This window comes from Pongo abelii, chromosome 8 (genome assembly GCF_028885655.2).
Source record: "Pongo abelii isolate AG06213 chromosome 8, NHGRI_mPonAbe1-v2.0_pri, whole genome shotgun sequence".
Taxonomy (NCBI): domain Eukaryota; kingdom Metazoa; phylum Chordata; class Mammalia; order Primates; family Hominidae; genus Pongo; species Pongo abelii.
The window spans coordinates 98853596-98878657 of NC_071993.2; the positions used below are offsets into that span (position 1 = coordinate 98853596).

The 25062-nt window shown below is 41.2% G+C and overlaps 1 protein-coding gene across 23 annotated transcripts in view; it reads right to left on the minus strand.

Annotated features, from left to right (window-relative positions):
• Positions 1–25062, minus strand: part of CPEB3 (cytoplasmic polyadenylation element binding protein 3) — a 240203-nt gene that overhangs the window by 26315 nt on the left and 188826 nt on the right. For 14 of the 23 annotated variants that reach the window (XM_054522629.2, XM_054522627.2, XM_054522633.2 and 11 more), the window contains 2 exons: positions 17085–17199; positions 6600–6781 (listed from right to left, as the gene is read on the minus strand). In XM_054522629.2, coding sequence (XP_054378604.1) covers positions 6600–6781; positions 17085–17199 — 297 coding nt within the window. Of the gene's footprint in view, positions 1–4620; positions 5307–6599; positions 6782–17084; positions 17200–25062 lie in introns of those variants that run through there. The other 9 variants (XM_054522642.2, XM_054522640.2, XM_054522639.2 and 6 more) reach the window with 3 other exon arrangements.

Here is a 25062-nt window from a genome sequence, read left to right on the forward strand (position 1 = left end):
GGACTTTGACCTTTATCCCAAGGGCAGTGGAACATAATCAAAAGGTTTAAAGGAGTGAAAAGACATGATTAAATTATGAGTATAAAAAGCTTGCTCTCGTTGCTGTGTAAAAAATGACTTGGAGATGGGATAAAATTGAATTGGGGAGCCACAGGGGAAGATATTCTAGATGTCCAGGTGAGAGATGACTCTAGATGTCTAGTATCCAGGCTTCCACGGCTGCTTCCAGTCCTTGCCCTCCTATATATCCTCCTACTTGATTCTGCACATTAGTGAGTGCCTGCTGTGTGCCAAGTACTTCCATTCAGACTCCTGAGCAAAAGTGACAGAATTAAGATCATAGCAGCTCTGTGAGGAACTCCTAGTAGAAGAAGCCTCTTCCACTTCTCTTAGTCCTCCTGTGGCTGGACATGCCACAGCAAAACGTTGCTGATGTGTAGATTTCTCAACTTACTCCAACAAGAGGGACTCTAATCACAGTAATAGCAGGGTTCAGAAGTTTCCCCCAAGAGCCTGGGCTACTTTGTTCCTGTGACTTTGAAGAGCACAGGTTAAATAAGTAGGATCCTCTCTATATTATGAGCTGAATAATTACAGAGAATAAATAAAGTGTATCTCCTACCACCATTCCACTATTGTTATTATGCAGTTGATCTTCTTATTGCAGACTTAAAGGCTGTACATTAAAACACCTCTATGTTTCTTAAGACATGAAATATGGGATGATTAAAAAAATACCTCTGTGTTCTAAACCTGATTGTGATGGCTACATAATTATGTAAATATACTAAAAAACATGTAATTGTACACTGTAACTGGGTGAACTGTATGCTATGTGAATAGCATAAAATAGTTCAATAAAGCTGTTACAAACAACAACAAAAACACCTCTTCCTTAAAGATCATGAGATTATGGATGAGTGAAATGACAGCAGAGATGAAAGTACCAAATATACAGGATAACAAAGATAAATTAAATAATATAAATGTTGCCTACTGACATATTTTATATTCATAAGCAAGCCAAAAAGTCTCTAAGATGGTGAGAAGAAATCAAATCTATAAAGCTTGTATTTTTCCCATGAAACACTCCATATAAAAGCTTCGCCAAAGATCAACAACAATAATAAACATATAAACTCTCAAAAGAGATATCTTTTTTGGAAAAAGTTGGCTGGATACAGAAGAGATAAAGGAGATATACCAGTTAATTTCTTCTTCGTGTACCTTCCCTACTGTACACAAGAAAGTTGCAACCTGAGGGGATACACCTCATACAGCCCTACTGCTTTCACTGTTCCAACACTTAATGAATTGTCTCACTTGATGGTCAGGCATTGCTGCTCTGCAGGTGGCCCCCTCCCACTCCCCTTAAGGAATAAGGGCTGCAAACAGGAAGTAAGTGACCCTAAAATGCCATCTCTAGTTTTAAAAATTCACTGCATCTATATTTATAATGATGCAGACAGCAAAGGAGATGCTTTGAGTAAAAAGGTGATAAAGGTTGATGCTACCTAAAATAGTCAAGGTATTGGTTTAAAGCCAACTCTGGGCTCGCATCAGAAGGAAGGAGATGAATGCTATGACCAAAGACTGAAGTTCTCTATAGAGTCCACAATACTCAATAGTGCTGTATTTTCCTGAGGAGATATAAGACTTAGCCAATACATAATCATCACATAATAATCCATGATTTATTATTATTATTTTTTTGAGACAAGGTCTGGTTCTGTTGCCCAGGCTGGAGTACAGTGGCATGATCACAGCTCATTTAGCTTCGACCTCTTGGGCTCAAGCAATCCTCCCTCCTCAGCCTCCCCCTATAGCTGGAATCACACAGGCATGTGCCACCATACTTGGCTAATTTTTAAAAAATCTGTGTGTGTAGAGATGGGGTCTCCGTATGTTGCCCAGGTTGGTCTCGAACTTCTGGGCTCAAGGGCTCCTCCCACTTTGGCCTCCCAAAATGCTGGGATTATACACATGAGCCACTGTGCCTGGCCTACTCATGTTTGTTGATATGGGAAAGTAAATAAAGGTCTCAAAGTAGAGGAAGAAGGAAGAAGAAGGAGGAAGGAAGAAAAAGAAGGAGAAAGAGGAGGAGGAGGAAAGAAATAAAGAAGAGAGAAGAAAGGAGGAGGAGGAAAGGGGGAAGGAAGAGGGAGGAAGGAAGGAAGGAAGGAAATGACTGTGGCACCTTGGAATCTGTAATAGCAAGGAAAAGGGACTGTGTACACAGGTGGACATGTGCTCCTGACTTTTAGCACTGCAAGTTTCAGAACTTTTCTATGAGATATGAAACTACTACTAAAAACTTGGAGGGGTTATTCAGGAAACAAGTTTTGCCTAGTGATAGAAATTCTCTGTAGACAATCATGGATGATCATTTTTTCTGAAAAAGAAAAAGGGCATTACCTAAGGAAATACAAAAGTGCTTATATGAAATGGGAGCTCTCTGGAAAGCTTAAATGTAAGCTTTAGGAGAAAGATGAATAAAAATAAAACCATGAATGAACCTAAAACTGTACCTATGAAAGGTGTAGTTAACAGAAGCTCAAAATGCCAGAGGCAATAAAATGAAGTACTATTGGCTATATTCTAAGCAAGAAGAAAACGAAGGGGACAGAGTAACAGTTCGGGGGAAGGGAGTGTAATGTTCACAGATGAACAGTGAAAAAGAGCCCAACTCAAGATGGAAGTTGGCTTGCATCTCTCATAATAAAGAAAGGATGTTGGGCTGAGCACAGTGGTTCAAGCCTGTAATCTCAGCACTTTGGGAGGCTGAGGCAGGTACATCACCTGAGCCCAGGAATTTGAGCCCAGCCTGGGCAATATGGTGAAACCTTATTTCTACCAAAAATACAAAAAAAATAGCCATGCATGGTGGTATGCACCTGTGATCCCAGCTATTGGGGAGGTTGAGGTGGGAAAATCACTTAAGCACAGGAGGTTGAAGCTGCACTCCAGCCTGGGTGACAGGGTGAGACCCTGTCACAAAAAGAGAAGAAAAGGGAAGAAAACGGGAGGGGAGGAGAGAGGATGGGAGGAGAAGGGAGGGGAGAGGAGGAGAAGAAAATGGGAGGAGAGGGGAGGGGAGTGGAGGGGAGGGGAAAAGATCTCCTTATTGGTCAGGGCAAACGAAGAAGATGGAGCTGGTCCCTGAGGGGAAAAAGGGAGAGTAGGGACTTTGCCACTTTCAATGACTTCCAGTATTCCCACTCAGATGACTCTCATCCCAGGGCACTGAAGAAACTGTTGGGTCCTTTTCCAATATCACATGGAAGTAGCATGCTTGTGCCCACTGCAACAGTCCCACTATACACATACACAGTGTACATACTGCTTTCTTGAGTAATCTCTCTTCCGGGCTTCTCACCTATCTCATGGGATGCCCAAGGCTATTACTACTGCCTTCACTGTACACTGAAGCTCAGAATTTAAGTGACCCACCCAAGGTCATATAACCCCAAGGAGAACAAGACCAGATCTAGACCCCGGCTATCTGACTCGGGACCAGTGCTGTTTTCACTAACCAGTGTACCTTTTTGCTACTTCTTCAACAGAGCAACTTTTAAAACTCAAGCTATATAATATTAATAAAAATAAATATTAAGTACATTTGTAGCAAGATGAATACTTGCTGGTTAAATACCTTTCGACCTGCCTTAAGAGAAGTAAAATTTCATTTAATCTTCAGACCATCCCCAGGAAGGAGTTACAGATGAGGACCTGAGGCTTCTGGCCTTAAGTAACTTGCTCGGGCTTGACAGTGACTGACTGAAGCAGCAAAGGTTTAAATATACTGGAATCTGTTCTTGCTCCAAATTCCCTACTCTTTCCACTACAACTGGCTGCTACCTTAAATGTTTACCAAGGACTACTCCGAGATATAGACAGTATATGGTTAACCCAATTATAGCAAGCAGAAAAGTCAATGGCTTTCCTGAGCCCTGAGAAGTCTAATGTTCCAAACACATTTTCATAGCATGTTCTACAATCATGCTAACAAAAGCAAAGCCATTTCTCTCCTTTTTAACTTAGTTCTAATCTTGTGGGAAGAAATACTGAGGGCCTGAGCCTCGCAGTAGCTGTGAGAATAGTGGTAGGCAACAAAACAAATACATCTGAATTTATTATGATTCTTACAGGGGCTCAATGACTACTATAAATCCCTGGGGCAAGCATATCTCCCTCCAACAAGAAACAGGCCAGGAGGTCGGTAGAATGGAGGCAAAGGGAAGGTAGAAACATGGGGAAATGGAGGCCTCCTCTAGGTTTTATTATTTCCAGGACCTACTTCCTGTACAGTCACTAGTTCTGGCTTTAGAGGAGAAAAAAGAAAGCTACTTCCATATAAATAAGAACCCAAAGCTCTTCAGGTTCAGTTCATTGCCTAGGTTCACCAGTGATGGTTGCGATAGACATCTCGATGTAATGGAATCTGGTACATGACTCCCAAATGTACAGGCACAAGCATGTCTACCAGCAACAGCAGCAGAAGTTAAAAGAACCCTCCAAGTAGCACCATGTGTTAATTCAACAAAGGTTTATCAAACATCAATGACTAAATTGAGCAATGGGTAAATACTGGAGATCAGGCAGAGAATGAGACAGCACACCCATCTTTGTGGAGCTTACAGTCTTGTGGGGGATTACAGTTACAAAAGGGCATGCTCAGATTGCTATGGATACTTAAAAACGCATGGAGTTCAGTTTGGTACCCATGCTCAGATTGCTATGGGTACTTAAAAATCAGGAATGGAGTTGAATCTTTATTACATTTTTGAATCTCCATGAATTTAAAGAATGTTTCAAAATTCTAAATTATTTTATTCATTTTAATTAAAAACCAAACCACTACCACTTACTCTTAAGAAGCTCAGTGAAGTAGCAAATAGAATATTTATTCTAAGCCCTGGCTCTTGTAGTTTTTGATCAGATACATGTCTTAACAAAACTATAATCCTGAATATGAAAAATCCATCACCAGTTAAAAGTTTTACCTAAGAAACTTGCCTGCTACACAAAATTAGTCAAAGTTGACTGTAGAGGATATTAAGTGAAACTTCATATAGAACAGATTTACTACTTTATTAATTCTAGTCCAGTGATGCCCCAAGAACATTCTTTACTAGAAGAATTAATAGTGACTGCACAGTTGCACAGGCAGGTGTTCAAGACTTGGTGCTCGGCCGGGCGCGGTGGTTCACGCCTGTAATCCCAGCACTTTGGGAGGCTGAGGCAGGTGGATCACAAGGTCAGGAGATCGAGACCATCCTGGCTAACATGGTGGAACCCCGTCTCTACTAAAAATACAAAAAAAAAAAATTAGCCGGGCATCATGGCGGGCGTCTGTAGTCCCAGCTACTCGGGAGGCTGAGGCAGGAGAATGGTGTGAACCCGGGAGGCGGAGGTTGCAGTGAGCCAAGATTGCGCCACTGCACTCCAGCCTGGGTGACTGAGCAAGACTCTGTCTCAAAAAAAAAAAGAAAAAAAAAAAAAAAGACTTGGTGCTATTCTCCTACATGCTCTTCTCATTTATTAATACAGGGTCCAGATTGGCTCTTACTGCCTTCCATACCCCTAAGCTTCCAAACAGTGGCAAAGCTGGGATTCAAGGAATTTAAACTCATGCCAATCTGCAAAACTATTAAGTACACCAACTGCCTAAAACTCTACTTCATGCCCCCTCTTTACATCAGAGGTAGCACTCTTAATGTCTCTAGAGGGCAGGCAGGTAACACCAATGAACAGCGTGGCAGGTAATGCATATGCATATATGGTGTAAGCAGGAGAAACAGAATGAGTTGAAGAGGAGACTGAAAGGAAAAGCAGCTATTTGACTCCAATGATTGCCACAACTTATGATCTTGCAATTTTCTTTTTCTTTTTTAGACGGAGTCTCGCTCTGTTGGCCAGGCTGGAGTGCAGTGGCACAGTCTCGGCACACTGCAAGCTCCACCTCCCAGGTTCATGCCATTCTCCTGCCTCAGCCTCGTGAGTAGCTGGGACTACAGGTGTCTGCCACTACTCCCAGCTAATTTTTTTGGTATTTTTAGTAGAGACGGGGTTTCACCGTGTTAGCCAGGATGGTTTGGTCTCGATCTCCTGATTCATGATCCACCCGCCTCGGCCTCCCAAAGTGCTGGGATTATAGGCATGAGCCACCGCGCCCGGCCATTTGGCAATTTTCAAACCAGAAGTTCAACATCTCATACATACTCCTGAATGTGTAAATGTTAATCTAAGTTTCTTTGTTGTTTAAGAGCACTATGTAGGTCAAGCAGGTCACTAGCTCTCCACCTCTACTAACATACTGTCAGTGTCATCTTCTGAACAGCACTAGTTTGGTATGCTAAATTTTGCAGGATTATTTTCATAAGTGTAACATCACTCTGGGGATGGGTGAGGCAGAAGATTCTGTAATGCTTTAAATATCAACAGTGCTCTCTTTTTCAGGCAGCCTAGATGGATTCATGGACTAATGCCATGCAAGGTAGAGCTGGTCACTTATGATCATAAGGTGCCTTTCTTCCCAGAAACCACAGAACAAACTTCTTTTCTCTCCCACAGCAGTTTCACCCTAAGTAGGTGCTTACCCGTTTGTCAATGTCATTGTGCTGAAGCTGCACAAAACGAGCGCTGATGGCTGCAATGTAACTCTGCTGATTGGAGAATGCCACGCGGCCAGCACCTTTGGGGTACTTCAGCTCTGGGTCTGTATCAATGCCAGCATAGCAGACGCCACCGTACAAACGGTCCATGATCATTGCCAGTTCAACTGCAAAAAAAAAAAAAACACAGATGTGTATAAATATTTGGGAGGTACGCTTGCCCAGGAGAAGGAAGAATTATTTAGAGATCATGCAATGTAATTAAGAAAAGGAAAACCCATGTTAAGTATCATGAAGAATGTCCACACCAGTCTTACAACTCAAGTAGGGAAGGTCCTCATTGGGTGTTTTGAAATAAAATGGAAAAAAAATTAGGAATTTACAACATACACACAAGAATTTATATAATCAGAACTTTAGCAGTAGTATAGAAGAAATGAACTACCAGTAATCCTGTTCTAATTTCTAACTGCTTAGTCCAATGGAATGCGCCCTGAGTAGGCAAGGCATTTCATGCTGCCCTAACAAGTTAATAAGAAACAGTCCTACTTACTAACCTCTAAGACTAAAAGCAATTACTAGTGCCACACTACTATATTAGGACTAAGCTATAGAAAGGATTAACTAACTGCTTGTTTTAACTAAAGACAATTTGTTTATAGCCTTAAAGTAAATCTCCACAATTTAAAAAAATAAAGATTTTAGAGTATATCTAACCCAACTGTGAACTCTCCATACTAACCTTTCCCATTGAATTCTAAATAATACTAGTAATGATAATAGCCACAATAAACATTTACTGAGCACTTACAACCTACCACAGAGCACTAAGGTGCTACACAAATAGTAAAAACATACCCATGTTGTACCTTGCTACAGATCCAGAGGTCTGGCCTGTACTCCTTGTCACATTTCTTCTAAATATGCCTTTGTTTGTTTGTTTGTTTGCTGAGACAGAGTCTCGCTCTGTCGCCCAGGCTGGAGTGCAGTGGTGTGATCTCAGCTCACTACAACCTCCCCGGTTCAAGTGATTCTCTTGTCTCAGCCTCCCGAGTAGCTGGGATTACAGGCATGCACCACTACACTTGGCTAATTTTTTGTATTTTTAGTAGAGATGGGGTTTCACCATGTTGGCCAGGCTGGTCTTGAACTCCTGACCTCAAGTGATCCGCCAGCCTTGGCCTCCCAAAGTGCTGGGATTACAGGCGTGAGCCACCATGCCTGGCCTAGCATGCCTTTATATTGGTATAGTTACAAAACAATAAAGGTACCATTAGAAAAACATGTAGCACTTACCTGCATACCAGATTGTCTGAAGGTAATTGTTTACTTGATAGTGGACAGCACCTTCTCCAGGTATGACCATTCCTTTTAGGCTACTCACATAGTATAAGTCCAAAAGACTCAGCACTACCCCTGGGAAGTGACCCAAGAACCTGTTTCAACACCTATGTATGGTATTGGAAAGGAGAAGACAGGGAAGACAGACAATGACCTGGGCCACAGCCAATGTGCAAAGATCATCACATAGTAGAGCTCCACAGGAATCAGTATCTGGGGAGATGGAGAGCAGCACAACTCTTCTCGTCTAGGAGAAGAGTTCTGCAGAATGTACAAAGGGTGAAGGGCTGAATAGCATAAGAACTCCGCTAGATGTCTATGAACAAAAGGAAAGCCAAGCATTACTGGTTTCTGTACTATGAAACTGCTGAGGCAGTAAGAAAAACTGTGTTGCTACATCAGAGAAGCTATCTTTACACTTCTCCAAAAGTTCTTTACATACCAGATTGCCTATTGGTGACTGTTTTCTAAGTGCCTATTTTTAATAGGAAGGAGAACCTACAACCAACAAGTAATTTTCAGAAGGTGAGAAAATAAGCTAGTAATAACTAAGCCTAAGAGTAAGTGCTATTAAAGACAGAGCAGTAGAAAGTTATCTCAATTATACCACTATGGTCAGAATTACTAAGCTATATCAGCCAAGGGAGAATTGTCCGTTAAAGCCAAGTAGATGCTGACTGCAGTCTTGGGGCAGGATCCAGGAATCACATTCATTCAAACAATGTAACAAGAATTGTGTGCATACTCTGAATATTAGAGGTCCTTATACTTCATCCCAACAACCTCTGATGGTTTGAGAATCTCCTCATATGGCGAATGTTACTGCAGTAACAGAGACCAAGAAACTGAAGGCAAACTTAATTGTTAATTGCAGTCATTAATGAATTTCCCTTATTGGTTGAATGGGTTTAGTGAAATAAGTAACCTCAGGATCCTGTAAATTAAATACTAATTTTCTAAAGACAAGGCTTCCCTGTAGTGAAATAAGAAAGGGAACAATCTCTAAGCCTGGTGAATGGCCAGGAAAAGAAGCTGGCAAGGAATTGAATGGCACTTGTCTTCCACAATAGGAAGGACTCAATAAAGTGCCTGATTTAGAAGAAGGCACATGAGTGGTTAGCTTGAAACTCCAGCTAAGCAGGAGAGTTACCGTAACCACAGATTTTTCTACACCATAGTGGTCTCCAAAAAATCTTCAGGATTGCCAGGCGCGGTGGCTCATGCCTATATAATCCCAGCACTTTGGGAGGCCAAGGTGGGCGGATCATGAGGTCAGGAGATGGAGACCATCCTGGCTAACACGGTGAAACCCCATCTCTACTAAAAACACAAACAATTAGCCGGGCGTGGTGGCAGACGCCGGGAGGCTGAGGCAAGAGAATGGCATGAACCTGGGAGCTGGAGCTTGCAGTGAGCTGAGATTGCGCCACTGCACTCCAGCCCAGGCGAAAGAGCAAGACTCCGTCTCAAAAAAAAAAAAAAAAAATCTTCAGGATCTCCTGATGCCAGAGAAGCACAAACATTCCATTACTTTGTGAATCTATCTGCTTGAAATCATCTGCACATTCCAAGGATTAGATCATGACTGATGTTGCTGGCAGTTAAGTACTTTTGATAGGAAACGGAAACCCTCATCTGCTTATGCTCTTATGAAAACTAATTATAAATAAATAATTTCCATTTATGAACTTATATGTAGTTGCTTTTTTGGCCACCAAAAAGTCTGCAGACATTTGAGTTGATTAGGTCTCACTTAAGTGAAGGGCAATTTGTTGAGAAGCTAGAAGAAACCAAGGTGACTTAAGAAGAGGTTTTTGGGAGAAGAGTATGAAAATTTCCCATCTCCCTCTCTACCCTCATCTGTATTTTATATTTATTTATTTATTTACTTATTTTCGAGACGGAGTCTCACTCTGTTGCCCAGGCAATCTCGGCTCACTGCAAGCTCTGCCTCCTGGGTTCACACCATTCTTCTGCCTCAGCCTCCCGAGTAGCTGGGACTACAGGCACCTGCCACCATGCCTGGCTAATTTTTTGTATTTTTAGTAGAGACTGGGTTTCACCGTGTTAGTCAGGATGGTCTCGATCTCCTGACCTCATGATCCGCCCGCCTCGGCCTCCCAAAGTGCTGAGATTACAGGCGTGAGCCACCGCGCCCGGCCTCATCTGTATTTTAACTACAGAAAGTCTAATACTATGACCACCCTTGAAGAGAAGTAAACAATAGTCAAACAACTGCTGTTTGTATTTGGTCTTTTGCTCAACCAGTGAGTCTTCATTCAGCATACTTCCTGCAGGCTGAACTCATTTAAGTACTAAACAGAATTTCTAGTCCTCATCTGAAACCATCCTCTGCAGAGGGCAGAGACAAAGTAGCTCCCAGGAGGATGTTCTTAACATTTAACCTGAGGGAAATGAGGGTAGCAGAGCAGGGCATAGAGGCGAAGGAATCCAGAGTTCACACAGAGGTGAAAATAGGTATACAGTCCACGAGGAAGTCGAGACTTTCCCAACTACTTTTTATTTTCTTTCCCAACTACTTTTTATTTTCTTTCCCATCCAGACAGTGCTCATGGGTCTGTCTGGTCATGGTGGGAAGATGGCAGGTCTAATAGCTATGGTTCAAGGGTATACCATACTTTGGACAAGATGCTCTGTGATCCTAAGACAACTTAAGTTGTCTCATGAACAACTTCCATGGTAGTAGCAACACAATAAGTCTAATCCACATGCTGGCTCTTGTGATGAGCGTCACTGTGCCACAGACTGGAGGGACAAACTAGAATACTGCAGCAATGTGGAGCATAGCATCCCCATGGATTCCTTTGGATTGTGATGACTACATCTCTGAATTTGAATATAAGCTTCAATTATGGTTCCTTGGATTTGCTCCTGATTCTTTTTTCTTTTTCTTTTTTTGAGATGGAATCTCGCTCTGTCGCTCAGGCTGGAGTGCAGTGACACGATCTTGGCTCACTGAAACCTCCGCCTCCCAGGTTCAAGTATTCTCCTGCCTCAGCCTCCCAAGTAGCTGGGATTATAGGTGTGCAGTCACCACGCCCAACTAATTTTTATATTTTTAGTAGAGATGGGGTTTTGCTATATTGGCCAGGCTGGTCTTGAACTCCTGACATCAGGTAATCCACCTGCCTTGGCCTCCCAAAGTGCTGGGATTACAGGCGTGAGCCACCGCGCTTGGCCTGCTCCTGATTCTTTACAAAGATGTGAAAGGGTCTTTAGTTCACCAGAGAGGAAACTCATGATGACTCCTCCCAGCCCTGCTTCACCTCAGGGCCCTATTTATATCATTTAATTATAATACATTTCAAAGCCAGCTAAGGCAACATGTGAGTCTGAGATACTGGACAGCCAAATGAGATAGAGTAGAAATGAGGATTCCAGAGGAAAATAACACATTCGTCTTTACAGATTCTAAACTGTGAATCTATAATCCATATTTCTTCTCTTTGGAAATAAGGACAAAACAGATAGGCAAGAGGCATAGGGCACCTTAAGATATCAAAGTGGTCTTGACTTCTGAAAGAAAGGAAGATTAAACTTGATGAGGACTTTCTAGGTTTACCACAATGGTCAAGTTGGTTCAAGCGCAATTCACACACTTCAAGTGAAGAAATGTGCTCATAAGCTTCTGCTCTACATCAGGCATGTTGGGAAGTTAAGAATATTTTCAAATAGATGGCATAAACAACAAACTAAATCAGACAGAGTGCAGTGGTACCAAGTAGACTGTTACTACTGTTACTGAGACAACATCTCAGATCTCAGCTTAATAAAGTATCTTTCCTTCTACCTGAGAAAGACCAATTACTCTATCTGAACTCTGCTTCATCATCTCGAAAGCGCAGTCTACCACTTACAATCTCGCAGGGTCATTGTGAGAATTAAACATCCATGAGAGCTCTGGGCACACTGCTGAGGACAGAGTAGTATTCAAATGCTTAGTTTTGTCCAGGGTTCTTGCCCCGCTCCCACCCTGTGAATCTCTGCTTAACATTTAAGTTGGCCTGGTTTTATGCTCTATAAGTATCAATTCATCACAGTGTTATTTTGGTTTTATGCTAATATCACACAGCCTGCCACTGATATGGCAAAGTTTGACATCAGCTTTGGATGAGGGTTTGCTTTTGGTGCAGAGGGAGGACACAAACACATACTAACATTAGGAAAATCCTTATCCCTAAAGGTAATACAGTTAATCAAGTCAGTATGCCAAATCTGGAGTTTATCCGGGACAACCCATACTGAACTTAGGACATGGTGAAAAAGCTTCTACTGTTGAAAAACTTGATACAGGATGGTTTCTGCCTGCAACCATATCATAAAACAACAATAAAGGATAGGGTTATAATACTCCTGTTTCCTAAATCACAAATCAGGATATGGTTTCTAATACATGTGAACTATCAAATGTTTATACAAAATGTCTGAAATAAATGATCTTAGAAAAATTCAGGATATATGTTCTCTAGATATATGCCATATATCTCTGAATATTTACTTCACAAATTTTTACCTCCCACAGAAAAACCATCCTCGCAACAATCAGGGCAGGTGGGGAAAGGCAGAGAAAGAAATTTCAGGATTCATCACAGAATATTAGTAGGGGAAAAAAAGAAAGGAAGGAATTATCAGAGCAATTGTTAGGAAAGATAGGACCAAAAGATGAATGAGAAAACAGTAGGCTGTGGGGATTCAGATGAGCACTCTCTCAAGATTGATCTGTTTGCAGGGCCTAAGGAAGTCATGAAGTCAAGAACAGTTCATATGCTTCTAATGAGAAAGACTGAAAGTTTTTCCAGCCTGATCAAGGTTGGGAATGAATGGATCCAAAAGCTTGGTCACTGGGGCAGTCCTCCCATCAGATGCCAAAACCAAGAAATTTGGGATCAGAGGAATACTCATGTTAATCAACTGGGGAAGAGTACAGAGACCACATACCTTACTCTCTACTTTTTCCTGGTGATATCATAACCCCCAAGTCTGGCACTTATCTTCTGTCAGAGTGAAGAGGTATGCATCCTGGAGAGGTCCTAATGCCACAGAGATATGCAACAGGGCTATTTCTGTATGGAGATTCACATTACATGAATGAAGCATAGTGGCAACATGTTGTACTTCCAGGTGGCAGCAGGAGGAGAATCAAACTGCCCATTACCCTGTACTGCCTATGAAGAATACGCGAGCTTTAGCCACATGGTGGCACGGTGAGTCTACTTACAGGCTTTCCTAACGTGAGGGTAGGGTGAGGTGGGGAGTAGAAAGAAAACAAGATCTGATAAACACCAGGGAGACTTCAGGCAAACCATCGTTGGCTTGCTATTGTCACCGATGGGAGTGATGAAAGGAAGAGACAGTAAGAATGTGTATTATTTGACATAGAGAAAGCCACAATCAGGCAATGAGTAAGCTCATCTAAATTTTCCACTGATATTTTCCCATTTTCAGCTTTGCTTTGCTTTTCCTTTCTAGGACTGTGATTTTTTCCAACCTAATTTTTTTTTTTTTTTTTTTTTTTGAGATAAGGTCTTACTGTCACCCAGGCTGGAGTGCACTGATGCAATCTCAGCTCACTGCAGCCCCGAGCTCCCTGGGTTCAAGTGATTCTCCTGCCTCAGCCCCCCAAGTAGCTGGGACTACAGGCGTGTGCCACCATGCCTGGCTAATTTTTGTATTTATTGTAGAGACAGGGTTTCACCATGTTGCCCAGGCTGGTCCAACCTGAGTTTTTAAAAGGAAGGTTTATCAAAGAACCAGAAACTCGGACAATATTGCTTAAAACAGGTTGTCTTTTTTCTTTAGAGGTGTTTGTATATTTCTGTTTAAAGGGAAAAAGCCTGTATTCAGAATAACTATCAGTGATATTGGTCCTTGTCTTACAATGAGGAAATATCAAAGATTAAAAAAAAAAAAAAACTCACAAGTTCCAAAGGAATAACACTTCAGTGATAACATTTTAGTCACTGTGACATATTGACATATTAAGGGATACTTTTTGGCCCTGAATAAGGCAAAAATCCACCTGGACATCTAAAATCTCACCTGTTGAGTAGGGACACCCATATCTAGTCCAGGATCAGTCTACATAAAATGCTTAAAATAGTTTTAGACTTTCCAAAATTCCGTAACTAGAATATCCCTTGGAAATAATCAAAAATGCTCTAAAATATTTCAAAACCAAATTTGAGAATCATGTTAAAGAATATAATCTGGTCTCCAATTCATTCTGAGTTCACATTCTATAAATACATTGTTTTCTTCTGAAATCTTTTGGCTCTCTGTATATGATGACCTCTTTTAACATGATAGTGGGATATTCAGTTTTGCATGACACACACTTTCTCAGTGCCAGTAATACAGTAGATGCTCAATAAATGTTTATCATTCAAGTGAACTGTACTGTATTCAACTTCAGCTTGTCTAGCAAAGTCACAATGAATTCCTTTAAAAAAGTCTTCTATTCCAAGGTATACATCAGTTCCCAAAGCTCAGTGTGTTTCAAAGAAACCCAATTCCTAGGATTATAGATAAAAGTTGCAGATGTTAACTTTTTGTCTTAATTACATGGCCCTCTAAACTAGAAGTCTTGGGATGAATGGTAAAATTCTAAGACAATAATATAGATTACTTTGCCACCTAGAAAACTAGCTATGCTTAAGGGAAGTGTTGGCATGGGAGAAACACTATCAATAATACAAGTGATTTTAGATTACTATCCACATAACTATAAAAACAAAACATTTTAAAACAAAAAATTTTAGCTTAGTTGAAAAAAAAGAGAACTTCGGCTGGGCACGGTGGCTCACACCTGTAATCCCAGCACTTTGGGAGGCCGAGGCGGGTGGATCATGAGGTCAGGAGTTTGAGACCAGCCTGGCCAACATGGTGAAACACTGTCTCTACCAAAAATACAAAACAGCCTGGCATGGTGGCATGCGCCTGTAGTCCCAACTACTCGTGAAGCTGAGGCAGGAGAATCGCTTGAACCCGGGAGGTGGAGGTTGCAGTGAGCTGAGATCGTGCCATTGCACTCCAGCCTGGGTGACAGAGCAAGACTCTGTCTCAAAAAAAAGGAACTTCAAATTATGAAAGGTATAATATAGTATCTAGTCAGGGAACACAAAATCCCATTTCTTACTAGACAACTAAATATAATTCTTGTTTAATACTAGAATTTGTAGCATCTTGCAGATACCAAATGTTAAAGAATATAATTTCATGTCCAGGGGTTCACTTCTTGCAGTGTTGGTGTGCTCATACAGGAAGTTTGGAAAAGGTATCTTCACAAGATTTACAGAAGAAAAATGATACATAGGCCCTCACCTATCCTTCCAAATCATTAAAACAGGAAGAATAAAGACTGAATAATACAAATTGAAGTTTAATGTATAAACTTGTACGTCTGTGACTTAGATAGACGTAAGAAGTTACAGCCAGTTCTGTTATTTTTATAACTATAGGGCTTTTTCAGAATATTTTTTCAGATTACTATCTAGAAAAAAAAGGAAAGGGGCTAGAACATAAAAGCTAATTTGTGGCCAGGCGTGGTGGCTCACGCCTGTAATCCCAGCTACTTTGGGAGGCTGAGGTAGGCGGATCACCTGAGGTCAGGAGTTCGAGACCAGCCTGGCCAACATGGCAAAACCCTGTTTCTACTAGAAATACAAAAATTAGCCAGGTGTGGTGGCACACACCTGTAGTCCCAACTACTTGGGATACTAAGGCTGGAGAATCGCTTGAACCCGGGAGGTGGAGGTTGCAGTGAGCCGAGATCATACCACTGCACTCCAGCCTGGGCGACAGAGTGAGACTCCGTCTCAAACAAACAAACAAACAAAAAAACTAATTTGTGCTTGTAGTTAGTTACAAAAGGAATAGCTAGAATACTAGCAATGATTGTCCATTTGTAAAATAAGAAAAAGGATTTCTGTCTCTCTCCACTCCTAAATATAACACTAGTTAGAAAAAGTCAGAAATATTCCACAACACCTCCACCATTTTTTTTTAAAGCACAGTTTACAAAGGGCTGCATTTGCCCCCATCTCATAATGCTTTTCACATTTGAATTAGCCCTTCTTAGACTTTATTCTCTGACTGCAGATAAAAGAGGAGCATCTCTGCTGTTTTGCTTTCTATCTTTCGTTTTACAGTTTTCCATTAGAATGAAGAAAATAAGACCCAATCAGAACAAATATGTTTAAAAGTCCTTCAAAATGAAATTATGAATGTCTTTATATAGGTCTAAAGTTATCTTTCAGGTGTAGGCTGGAGTTGGGATTTGGATAAATATGTTACAAATGTTGAGGAACTTTCAGAATTAAGTCTTGAAAGTCATACAGCTAAATAACGTTAGGTTACATTTTATAATTCTGTTTCACAACATGATGTTAATGATCTCTGCTTTTTGTTTTAATTTTAGGTAGAACTAAGTCTATGTGCATATAAATAACACAAAAGAAATGTACTTTCACAGTGGCAATGGTAACATTTTTTTGTCTTACTTTAAAAAATACACTTAATTATTCTAAGTGCTTCAAAAACTTAGATCTTAGAAATAATTTCGTTATACTCCACTGGCATTAATACTGGTTATTAGGAGGCTGATGTACAGCTGATTGGATTTGTCTTTGGATTTAAATATGTATTGAAGCCATCAGTTCAACAACACTTCAAACTCTCCAGTCAATTATGATTCTGCTCAAATCCAGCAGCACAATTATTTCATCACTGGAAAGGAACTTAAAAAAAAAAACAACCGGGAAGATTTAAAAAAGACAGATTTCTGTCATACAGAACAATGCTGACTGGCATAAGAATGCACGTTGCCAAATGTGTTATTATTTTTTATATAAGCGATTAAATAGGAAAGCACTAAATAGAATTCATTTTGTCAACATAACTGTTTAATGAAATTCACTTTTGCACCATAACAAAATAGAGCATTTTGGGAGAAAACCTTTAATCCTGAAAAAGCTCAGTGAAAATGACGATAGCCTTCTTTTTGGAGACTATGTATAGCTGACTGGAAACCTAGAAAATATTTAAGACTAAAGGCATTGGGGATTTTGTTGTTGTTGGTTTTGTTGTTGTGGTGTTACTATTTCCACTCACCAGCTCGAAGGGGTCGTGGAACTCCCCCAACAAAGATAGTTTTTCTGGGGTCCAAAGGCTGAGAACCATCCATTACAAAGTCACTGTCACTTAGGTTCCATGGTCGAATTTGCACCTGAAAAAAAGTCGTTTACTTGGTCCTTACTTCATTTCCATCAACCCCAAATGAGAATAAGATGACTAAAGACAAGCCCACTGATTTGTGCATTTCACAATGAACATGACCCAAACAAAATCCAGTTAATTAGTTAATGTAATCTGCATTAAGTACCTTTCAATAAAACTTTTGGGGAATCTACTTACAGGTACTGTACTCAGCACTCTAGACATATGACACGTACCATGAAACCATCAGAAACCACCTCTGCCTGTGGTTTTTTTATTTTAAGGCAGGCTTTTAGAGACAGAGTCTGCATTTTGAATCAGATTCATTTTAACACATGATAGAGAATGTTTACAACGTGTCACGGTACACCACTTTGTTTTAAGAGTTCATCTAAAGTACATCAGGAGTATTTTCTAAAAATTCTCCATGTCTGACTTTTTAATTCTCATCACCCTCCAAAATTCAAACATATCTTTCAGCAATATGATTTAATACAGATGAACATGCAGCAAGTTAGCATAGAATTACCAAAGATAACAATAAAGCACAAAGAGAGTACTCTCTGGCTGGGCATGGTGGCTCACGCCTGTAATCCCAGCACTTTGGGAGGCCGAGGCAGGCGGATCCCTTAAGGTCAGGAGTTCGAGATCAGCCTGGCCAACATGGTGAAACCCTGTCTCTACTGAAAATACAAAAATTATCTGGGTGTAGTGGCTCACGCCTGTAGTCCCAGCTACTCAGGAGGCTGAGGCATGAGAATTGCTTGAACCCAGCAGGTAGAGGCTGCAGTGAGCCGAGATCACGTTACTGCACTGCAGCCTGGTGACAGAGCAAGACTGTCTCAGGAAAAAGAGAGAGAGTTACCTCTTTTGGATTTATCTGATTTTGACAAATGAGGCTGGTTAAATAAAAGCAAGCTTCAAAGTTTAAGTAAATTTTTTTAAAAGTAGAAAAAGAAATCTTTATGGCATATTTCTATTTGGTCATTTTTTTTAACTGGGACCCTGACTTAGTGCCCATAGTTTGTACTATTTTATCACAAGTAAAAAATAAGGTATTTCTTTAGAATTTTAACCTTAAAACATGAGCCTTTATGTATATGGTTTTATATACGAAACCTTAAAACATATTATCAAAATAGCTTAAACAAAACAAAAACACAAAAACATCCTCCCACACCAGAAGGCAAATTTTGCACTGCCTCAAAACCAACCAGTTTGGCAGGTAGCCAATAAGCTCTGAGAAGTGGGCTGGGTGCAGAAAGGGAACCTGGTATCTGTTCTCAAGGAACATGCCATTCCCCCTCCCCTCCACCAATGACTAAGATAGAAAACAAAAAAGTTGACTTTTCATTTCCTTAGTATTAACGGAATTGTTCATTTCCCCCTTGCTCAGACATCAACACTTAATGCGAGGAAACATATGGGATAATTTCTTATGTGGCTTGGCTTATACCCAGGAGTACTTCCACTTGAAAGGTAGCACCTGTGGCAATTATACTTTCAAAACATTTTGAATTAACTTTAAAACTGGAATTGCTCAGTTAGAAACAGTCTACACTTTTTTTTTTGGAGATGGAGTTTCCCATTTTTGCCCAGGCTGGAGTGAAGTGGCACAATCTTGGCTCATGCAACCTCCACCCCCTGGGTTCAAGAGAATTCTCCTGCCTTGGCCTCCCGAGTAGCTGGGATTACAGGTGCCCGCGACCATGCCTGGTTAATTTTTGTATTTTTAGTAGAGACAAGGTTTCACCATGTTGGCCAGCTGGTCTCAAACTCTTGACCTGAGGGGATCTACACACTTCGGCCTCCCAAAGTGTTAGGATTATAGGCACGAGCCACCACGCCTGGCCAGTCTACACATTAAGATTGCTACAAATTTCACCCTCACCTAACTTTTTGCCTTTATTATTATTATTTGAGACAGAGTGTTGCTTTATTGCCCAGGCTGGAGTACAGTGGCATGATCTCGGCTCACTGCAACCTCCGTCTCCCGGGTTCAAGTGATTCTCGTGCCTCAGCCTCCTGAGTAGTTGGAATTACAGGCACCTGCCACCACACCTGGGTAATTTTTGTATTTTTAGCAGAGACAGGGTTTCGCCATGTTGGCCAGGGTGGTCTCAAACTCTTGACCTCAGGGGATCCGCCCACCTCGGCCTCCCAAAGTGCTGGGATTACGGGAGCGAGCCACTGCACCCAGCCACTTTTTGCCTTTTATGACACTGGCCCTCACCAGTTAGCCAGAAGACACAAAATCACAAAATCTCCATTTCTTCCCCAGACCCTGAAAACTCAGACCTGTTTACAATACTGTTCACATGTAGACATTCGCTCCACCTTTATTGCATGAAAAAAAATGCAGTTCTGGCCGGGCGCTGTGGCTCAAGCCTATAATCCCAGCACTTTGGGAGGCCGAGGCAGGTGGATCATAAGTTCAGGAGATCGAGACCATCCTGGCTAACATGGTGAAACCCCGTTTCTACTAAAAATACAAACAATTAGCCGGGCGTGGTGGCGGGCACCTGTGGTCCCAGCTACTTGGGAGGCTGAGGCAGGAGAATGGTGTGAACCCAGGAGGCGGAGCTTGCAGTGTGCCGAGACCACGCCACTGCACTCCAGCCTGGGCGGCACAGCGAGACTTCATTTCAAAAAAAAAAAAAAAAAAAAATGCAGTTCTTTCCATGTAAATTTTGGTCTGCTTGAGTAAATTATCATTCCCTTGACATTTACTACAAAGGCAGATTCACTAATACCATAAAGCATTACTTTTAAATGCCTTCATGAGGACCTACTGCCTTTTACTAATTTTTTCATTTAATACACAATAATTTCCTGATATGTGAGAACAAGGATTCTAATGACACATACACACACACACACACACACACACACACAGAGATGTATCTTTTTCTACACATAATCTCTCTTCTAATCTCATTCCTAATAAAGCAGTTATGGCAGCTTCAGGACCTGGTAAGGTAATTCCAATCACTTTATGTTAATTGCGTTTGATCATAGATCACTTTATTTTAAAAGTAAAAACTATTCTTGTGTAGTATCCAGTGGTCTGCTCTTTCATGTTCATTTAATTGAGACAGGAAATACAGCCTTTTATCAATAGCTGTAGGTTACCACTGCTCAAAAGAACTCTGCAAAAGATCTCAAACCTTCCTGCTGAGAGCTTTCATTATTGCCTACTGCCTTTTCTGCCCACTCCCCAACCTCCGACCTCACTTCATCACATTGCACACAACCCATTCCTTTATTCTTGGCATTGCAGATTAGGTAAAAATACAGGAAGAGGGCTCAAGACACAGTGCTGATTAACCCTATTCACGAAACCTACATTTCCCAGCTGCTACCAGAAAACAGTTGCTCAGAGCTGTCACCTCTACAGAATTAATCAACATAGATGCAGAATTAATCAACATAGAACAATATCAACACACTCTATATACTAAGCAAAAAATAATATTGTGGTACTATCTGTATGAAAAGTTGCACTCACACTCTGGTTTCTCTCTGAAATCTAAGCCCATTCTCACACAAGGCCTGTTTCTCCAGACCTCAGGTCCTGATATCCATGTTCTATCCTTCTGGACTTACTCTTTGTTTGGATATATTTTCTGGTCCTGATTTTTATATATATATATATACTTCATTGTAATATCATACTTTATAAGCTAATTCAAATATTTTGTGGAGAGTATAAATAAAATGACCACTTTTTAATTATCTTTGTTTCTTTAATTATTTTTGAGAATAGATGAAATTAGAATTCTGTCCTAATTCAATATAAATTTCCTGTCTCTATATAAAACTGGTCCTCCATATCTGTGGGTTCTGAGTCTGCAAGGCAGGTCAGCCAATCTCAAATAGAAAACATTTTTTTTTGAGATGGAGTCTTGCTCTGTCGCCCAGGCTGGAGTACAGTGGCACAATCTCAGTCCACTGAAACCTCCACCTCCTGGGTTCAAGCAATTCTCCTGCCTCAGCCTCCTGAGTAGCTAGGGCGTGCCACCACACCTGGCTGATTTTTTTTTTTTTTTTTTTTTAGTAGAGACGGGGTTTCACCATGTTGGCCAGGCTGGTCTCAAACTCTTGACCTCAGGTGATCTACCCGCCTCGGCCTCCCAAAGTGCTGGGATTACAGGCGTGAGCCACCATGCCCAGCCTAGAATATATTTTAAAACAAAAATAACAGTAACAATAATACAAATTTTAAAACTACAGTAGAATGGCTATTTATATAGCATTTACATTGTATTAGGTATTATAAGTAATCTAGAGACAATTCAAAGTATATGGGAGGATGCACATAGGTTACGTCATTTTATATAAGGGACTTGAGCATCCATGGATTTTGGTATCTGAGCGGGGTCCTAGAACCAATCCCTTATGCAAACCTAGGAACAACTGTATAGGGCTAACTCTGTGACTATGTGTGACAAAGAAGGTGTGTGAGTGAAACAACTCTTCCAGTATGTTGTCAAGTAGGCGCTATAGGGGCAGTAAAAGCCTCAGCATCCCGAGGACAAGTATAAGGATGCCACTCAGAAATAGTGAAGATTCCCTGAAATTATCCTGACATGATTCCAGCACTTCTTCCTGGAGCAGCCTGACCACATTTTCTTATAAAGGTGACTCTAAAAAGAGGTTGCTGGCCAGGTGCAGTGGCTCATTTCTGTAATCCTGGCACTTTGGGAGGCCGAGGTGGGCGGATTATTTGAGGTCAGGAGTTTGACACCAGCCTGGCCAACATGGTAAAACCCCGTCTCTACTAAAAATACAAAAATTAGCTGGGCGTCGTGGCAGACACCGGTAATCCCAGCTACTCAGGAAGCTGAGGCAGGAGAATAATCACTTGAATCTGGGAGGCAGAGGTTGCAGTGAACCAAGATCGCGCCACCGTACTCCAGCCTGGGTGACAGAGTGAGACCCTGTCTCAAAATAAAAATTAAAAAAAGGGCTACAGTATCCTTTGGGAAGCACCAGTTTTTGGGCCATGCCATGTCCTTATGGTAGGGGTCACACAAACTCAAATGACCATAGGGTCAGACAGGTAGCACAAATGTCAAGCCACATTTGGGTTAGCAGGCAGGCAGTAACACACTGGAGTAAACTACTTCTCAGCTCCAGCAAGTAGTTACCACTTGCCTAAGTATTGTCAGACTTTTTCCATTTTTCAAGAGTGGCTAGAAATTCAGATTTTTAAGTGAAACTTCAAGATTCTAAAATAGGAACTAATTCAAATGTTAAAAGTCACTATACAGGCTAAATAAAACTATCTGCAGACCAGATCTATGCCATGGGCCCCACCCAGTCCATGATCTTTGGCTTGAAGAGTTTAGTTACCACACAACTCACAATGATGGAATGTTTTGTTCCATTAGCACATATGAGAGAAAATACAAAAATCATTTTTCTTTAGTTTCTCTCTAAAGCACATATTCCTATGGAAGCTCTCCTGAGGACTACTTTTGGCTGAATTACATATCTTCTAAATTCTTATCTTCTGTTTCATATAACTGCTTATCTCCAAAGGCAAAATCTTTTTAGGAATAAAGACAAAAACCAAACACAGTGCTGAGTGGTATAAATATAATAATTTATACCATATAGTGACTTTAACATCAACCTTCAGGAAATCTAAAAGAACTTAACATTAATAATATCAACAGTTAGTAGTGAAATCACTAATATTCCTTTTCAAGGTTTCCCAAAGTGTGTTCTGTGGAACATGGGTCCCTAGGGTTGGTCTGCCAGATAAGCAGTGTTGGGGAAAAGCTGTAGATTATCTTCTCCTTCTTGGAGTTTCATGGCACCCATTAGTGTACTTAATTAAAGGCGCTAAGAAATTCTATAGAAATCTGTTCAGCCAGGCACAGTGGCTCACACCTGTAATCCCAGCACTTTGGGAGGCTGAGGTGGGTGGATCACCTGAGGTCAGGGGTTTGAGACCAGCCTGACCAATATGGTGAAACCCCGTATCTACTAAAAATACAAAATCAGTCAGGCATGGTGGTGCATGCCTGTAATCCCAGCTACTTGGGAGACTAAGGCAGGAGAATTGCTTGAACCCAGGAAGTGGACGCTACGGTGAGCCAAGATCGCACCATTGCACTCCAGCCTGGGCAACAAGAGTGACACTCCGCCTCAAAAAAAAAAAAAAAAAAATCTGTTCAATGTTGTTTACCTCAGCATTTCTAAAATTATTTCCATAGACCCCATTTTTTGCATGACACCTATTAATACCTACACTGCCAATAATTCTGCCCTACTATACCTTACTCTTTTTTTTGAGACAGAGTTTCGCTCTTGTTGCCCAGGTTGGAGTGCGATGGCACGATCTTGGCTCACCGCAACCTCTGCCTCCCAGGTTCAAGCGATTCTCCTGCCTCAGCCTCCCAAGTAGCTGGGATTACAGGCATGCACCACCACGCCCAGCTAATTTTCTATTTTTAGTAGAGACAGGGTTTCTCCATGTTGGTCGGGATGGTCTCGAAATCAGGTGATTCACCCGCCTCAGCGTGAAGTTTTCAGAAACTTCACTCCATCCCAGGCCTTTTCCTCACTTATTTCTTGCTATTGCTCTGAAAAGTTCGCTTCTATAGAGTTTAACTTTAAATGATTAAGAGTATACTAAACTGAAACATTAGATAGCTCTTCAAAGAACTGAAAGTTTTCTGGCTAAACTGTATAAAAGATATGTTACCAAACCAGTTTGACTATTTTTCTTTTTCTTTTTTTTTTTTTTTGAGATGGAGTCTGGCTCTGTCAACCAGGCTGGAGTGCAGTGGTGCAATCTCGGCTCACTGCAACCTCCACCTCCTGGGTTCAAGCGATTCTCCTGCCTTGGTCTCCCGAGTAGCTGGGATTACAGGTGGCTGCCCCAATGCCCGGTTAGTTTTTGTATTTTTAGTAGAGACAGGGTTTCACCATGTTGGCCAGGCTGGTCTCAAACTCCTGACCTCAAGTGATCTGCCCGCCTCAGCCTCCCAAAGTGCTGGGATTACAGGCGTGAGCCACCATGCCTGGCTCAGTTTGAAATTTTTATCAATAAAGAGTAAAATAATTATAGCTCCATATAAAAACTAGAGTTCCATCCTACTTAAAACTAAAGGTCATTAATAGGGATACGATTAGGTCAAGGGCTAGGAAAAACAAGACATGCAATATGGGTCTTTTCGTCATCTTTTTTTTTTTTTTTTTTTTTTTGAGACAGGGTCTCACTCTGTCACCCAGGCTAGAGTACAGTAGTACATGGAGTACAGGCATGAGCCACCATGCCCAGTTAATTTTTGTATTTTTTGTAGAGACAGGGTTTTGCCGTGTTGCCCAGGCTGATCTTGAACTTAGGGACCCAAGCAATCCACCCACCTCAGCCTCCCAAAGTGCTAGGATTATAGGCGTGAGCCACTGTGCCTGCTCTACTATGCGTTATTTCTTTAAATAGAATGCTATATGATAACATCATTTCCTAAAATGAAAATTTCATTGACAATTGACCAGAACCTCTTAGTTAAAATTAAATATAAAATGCATTTTTGGCCAGGCGCGGTGGCTCACACCTGTAATCCCAGCACTTTGGGAAGCCACGGCAGGTGGATCACCTGAGGTCAGGAGTTCCAGACCAGCTTAGCCAACATGGTGAAAACCCATTTCTACTAAAAAAAAAATATATACAAAAAATTAGCTGGATGTGGTGGCAGGTGCCTATAATCCCAGCTTCTCAGGAGGCTGAGGCAGGAGAATTGCCTGAATCCGGGAGGCAGAGGTTTCAGGGAACCAAGATCATGCCATTGTACTCCAGCCTGGGCAGTGAAACTCCGTCTCAAAAAAAAAAAAAAAGAAGCATTTTTGGCCAGGCATG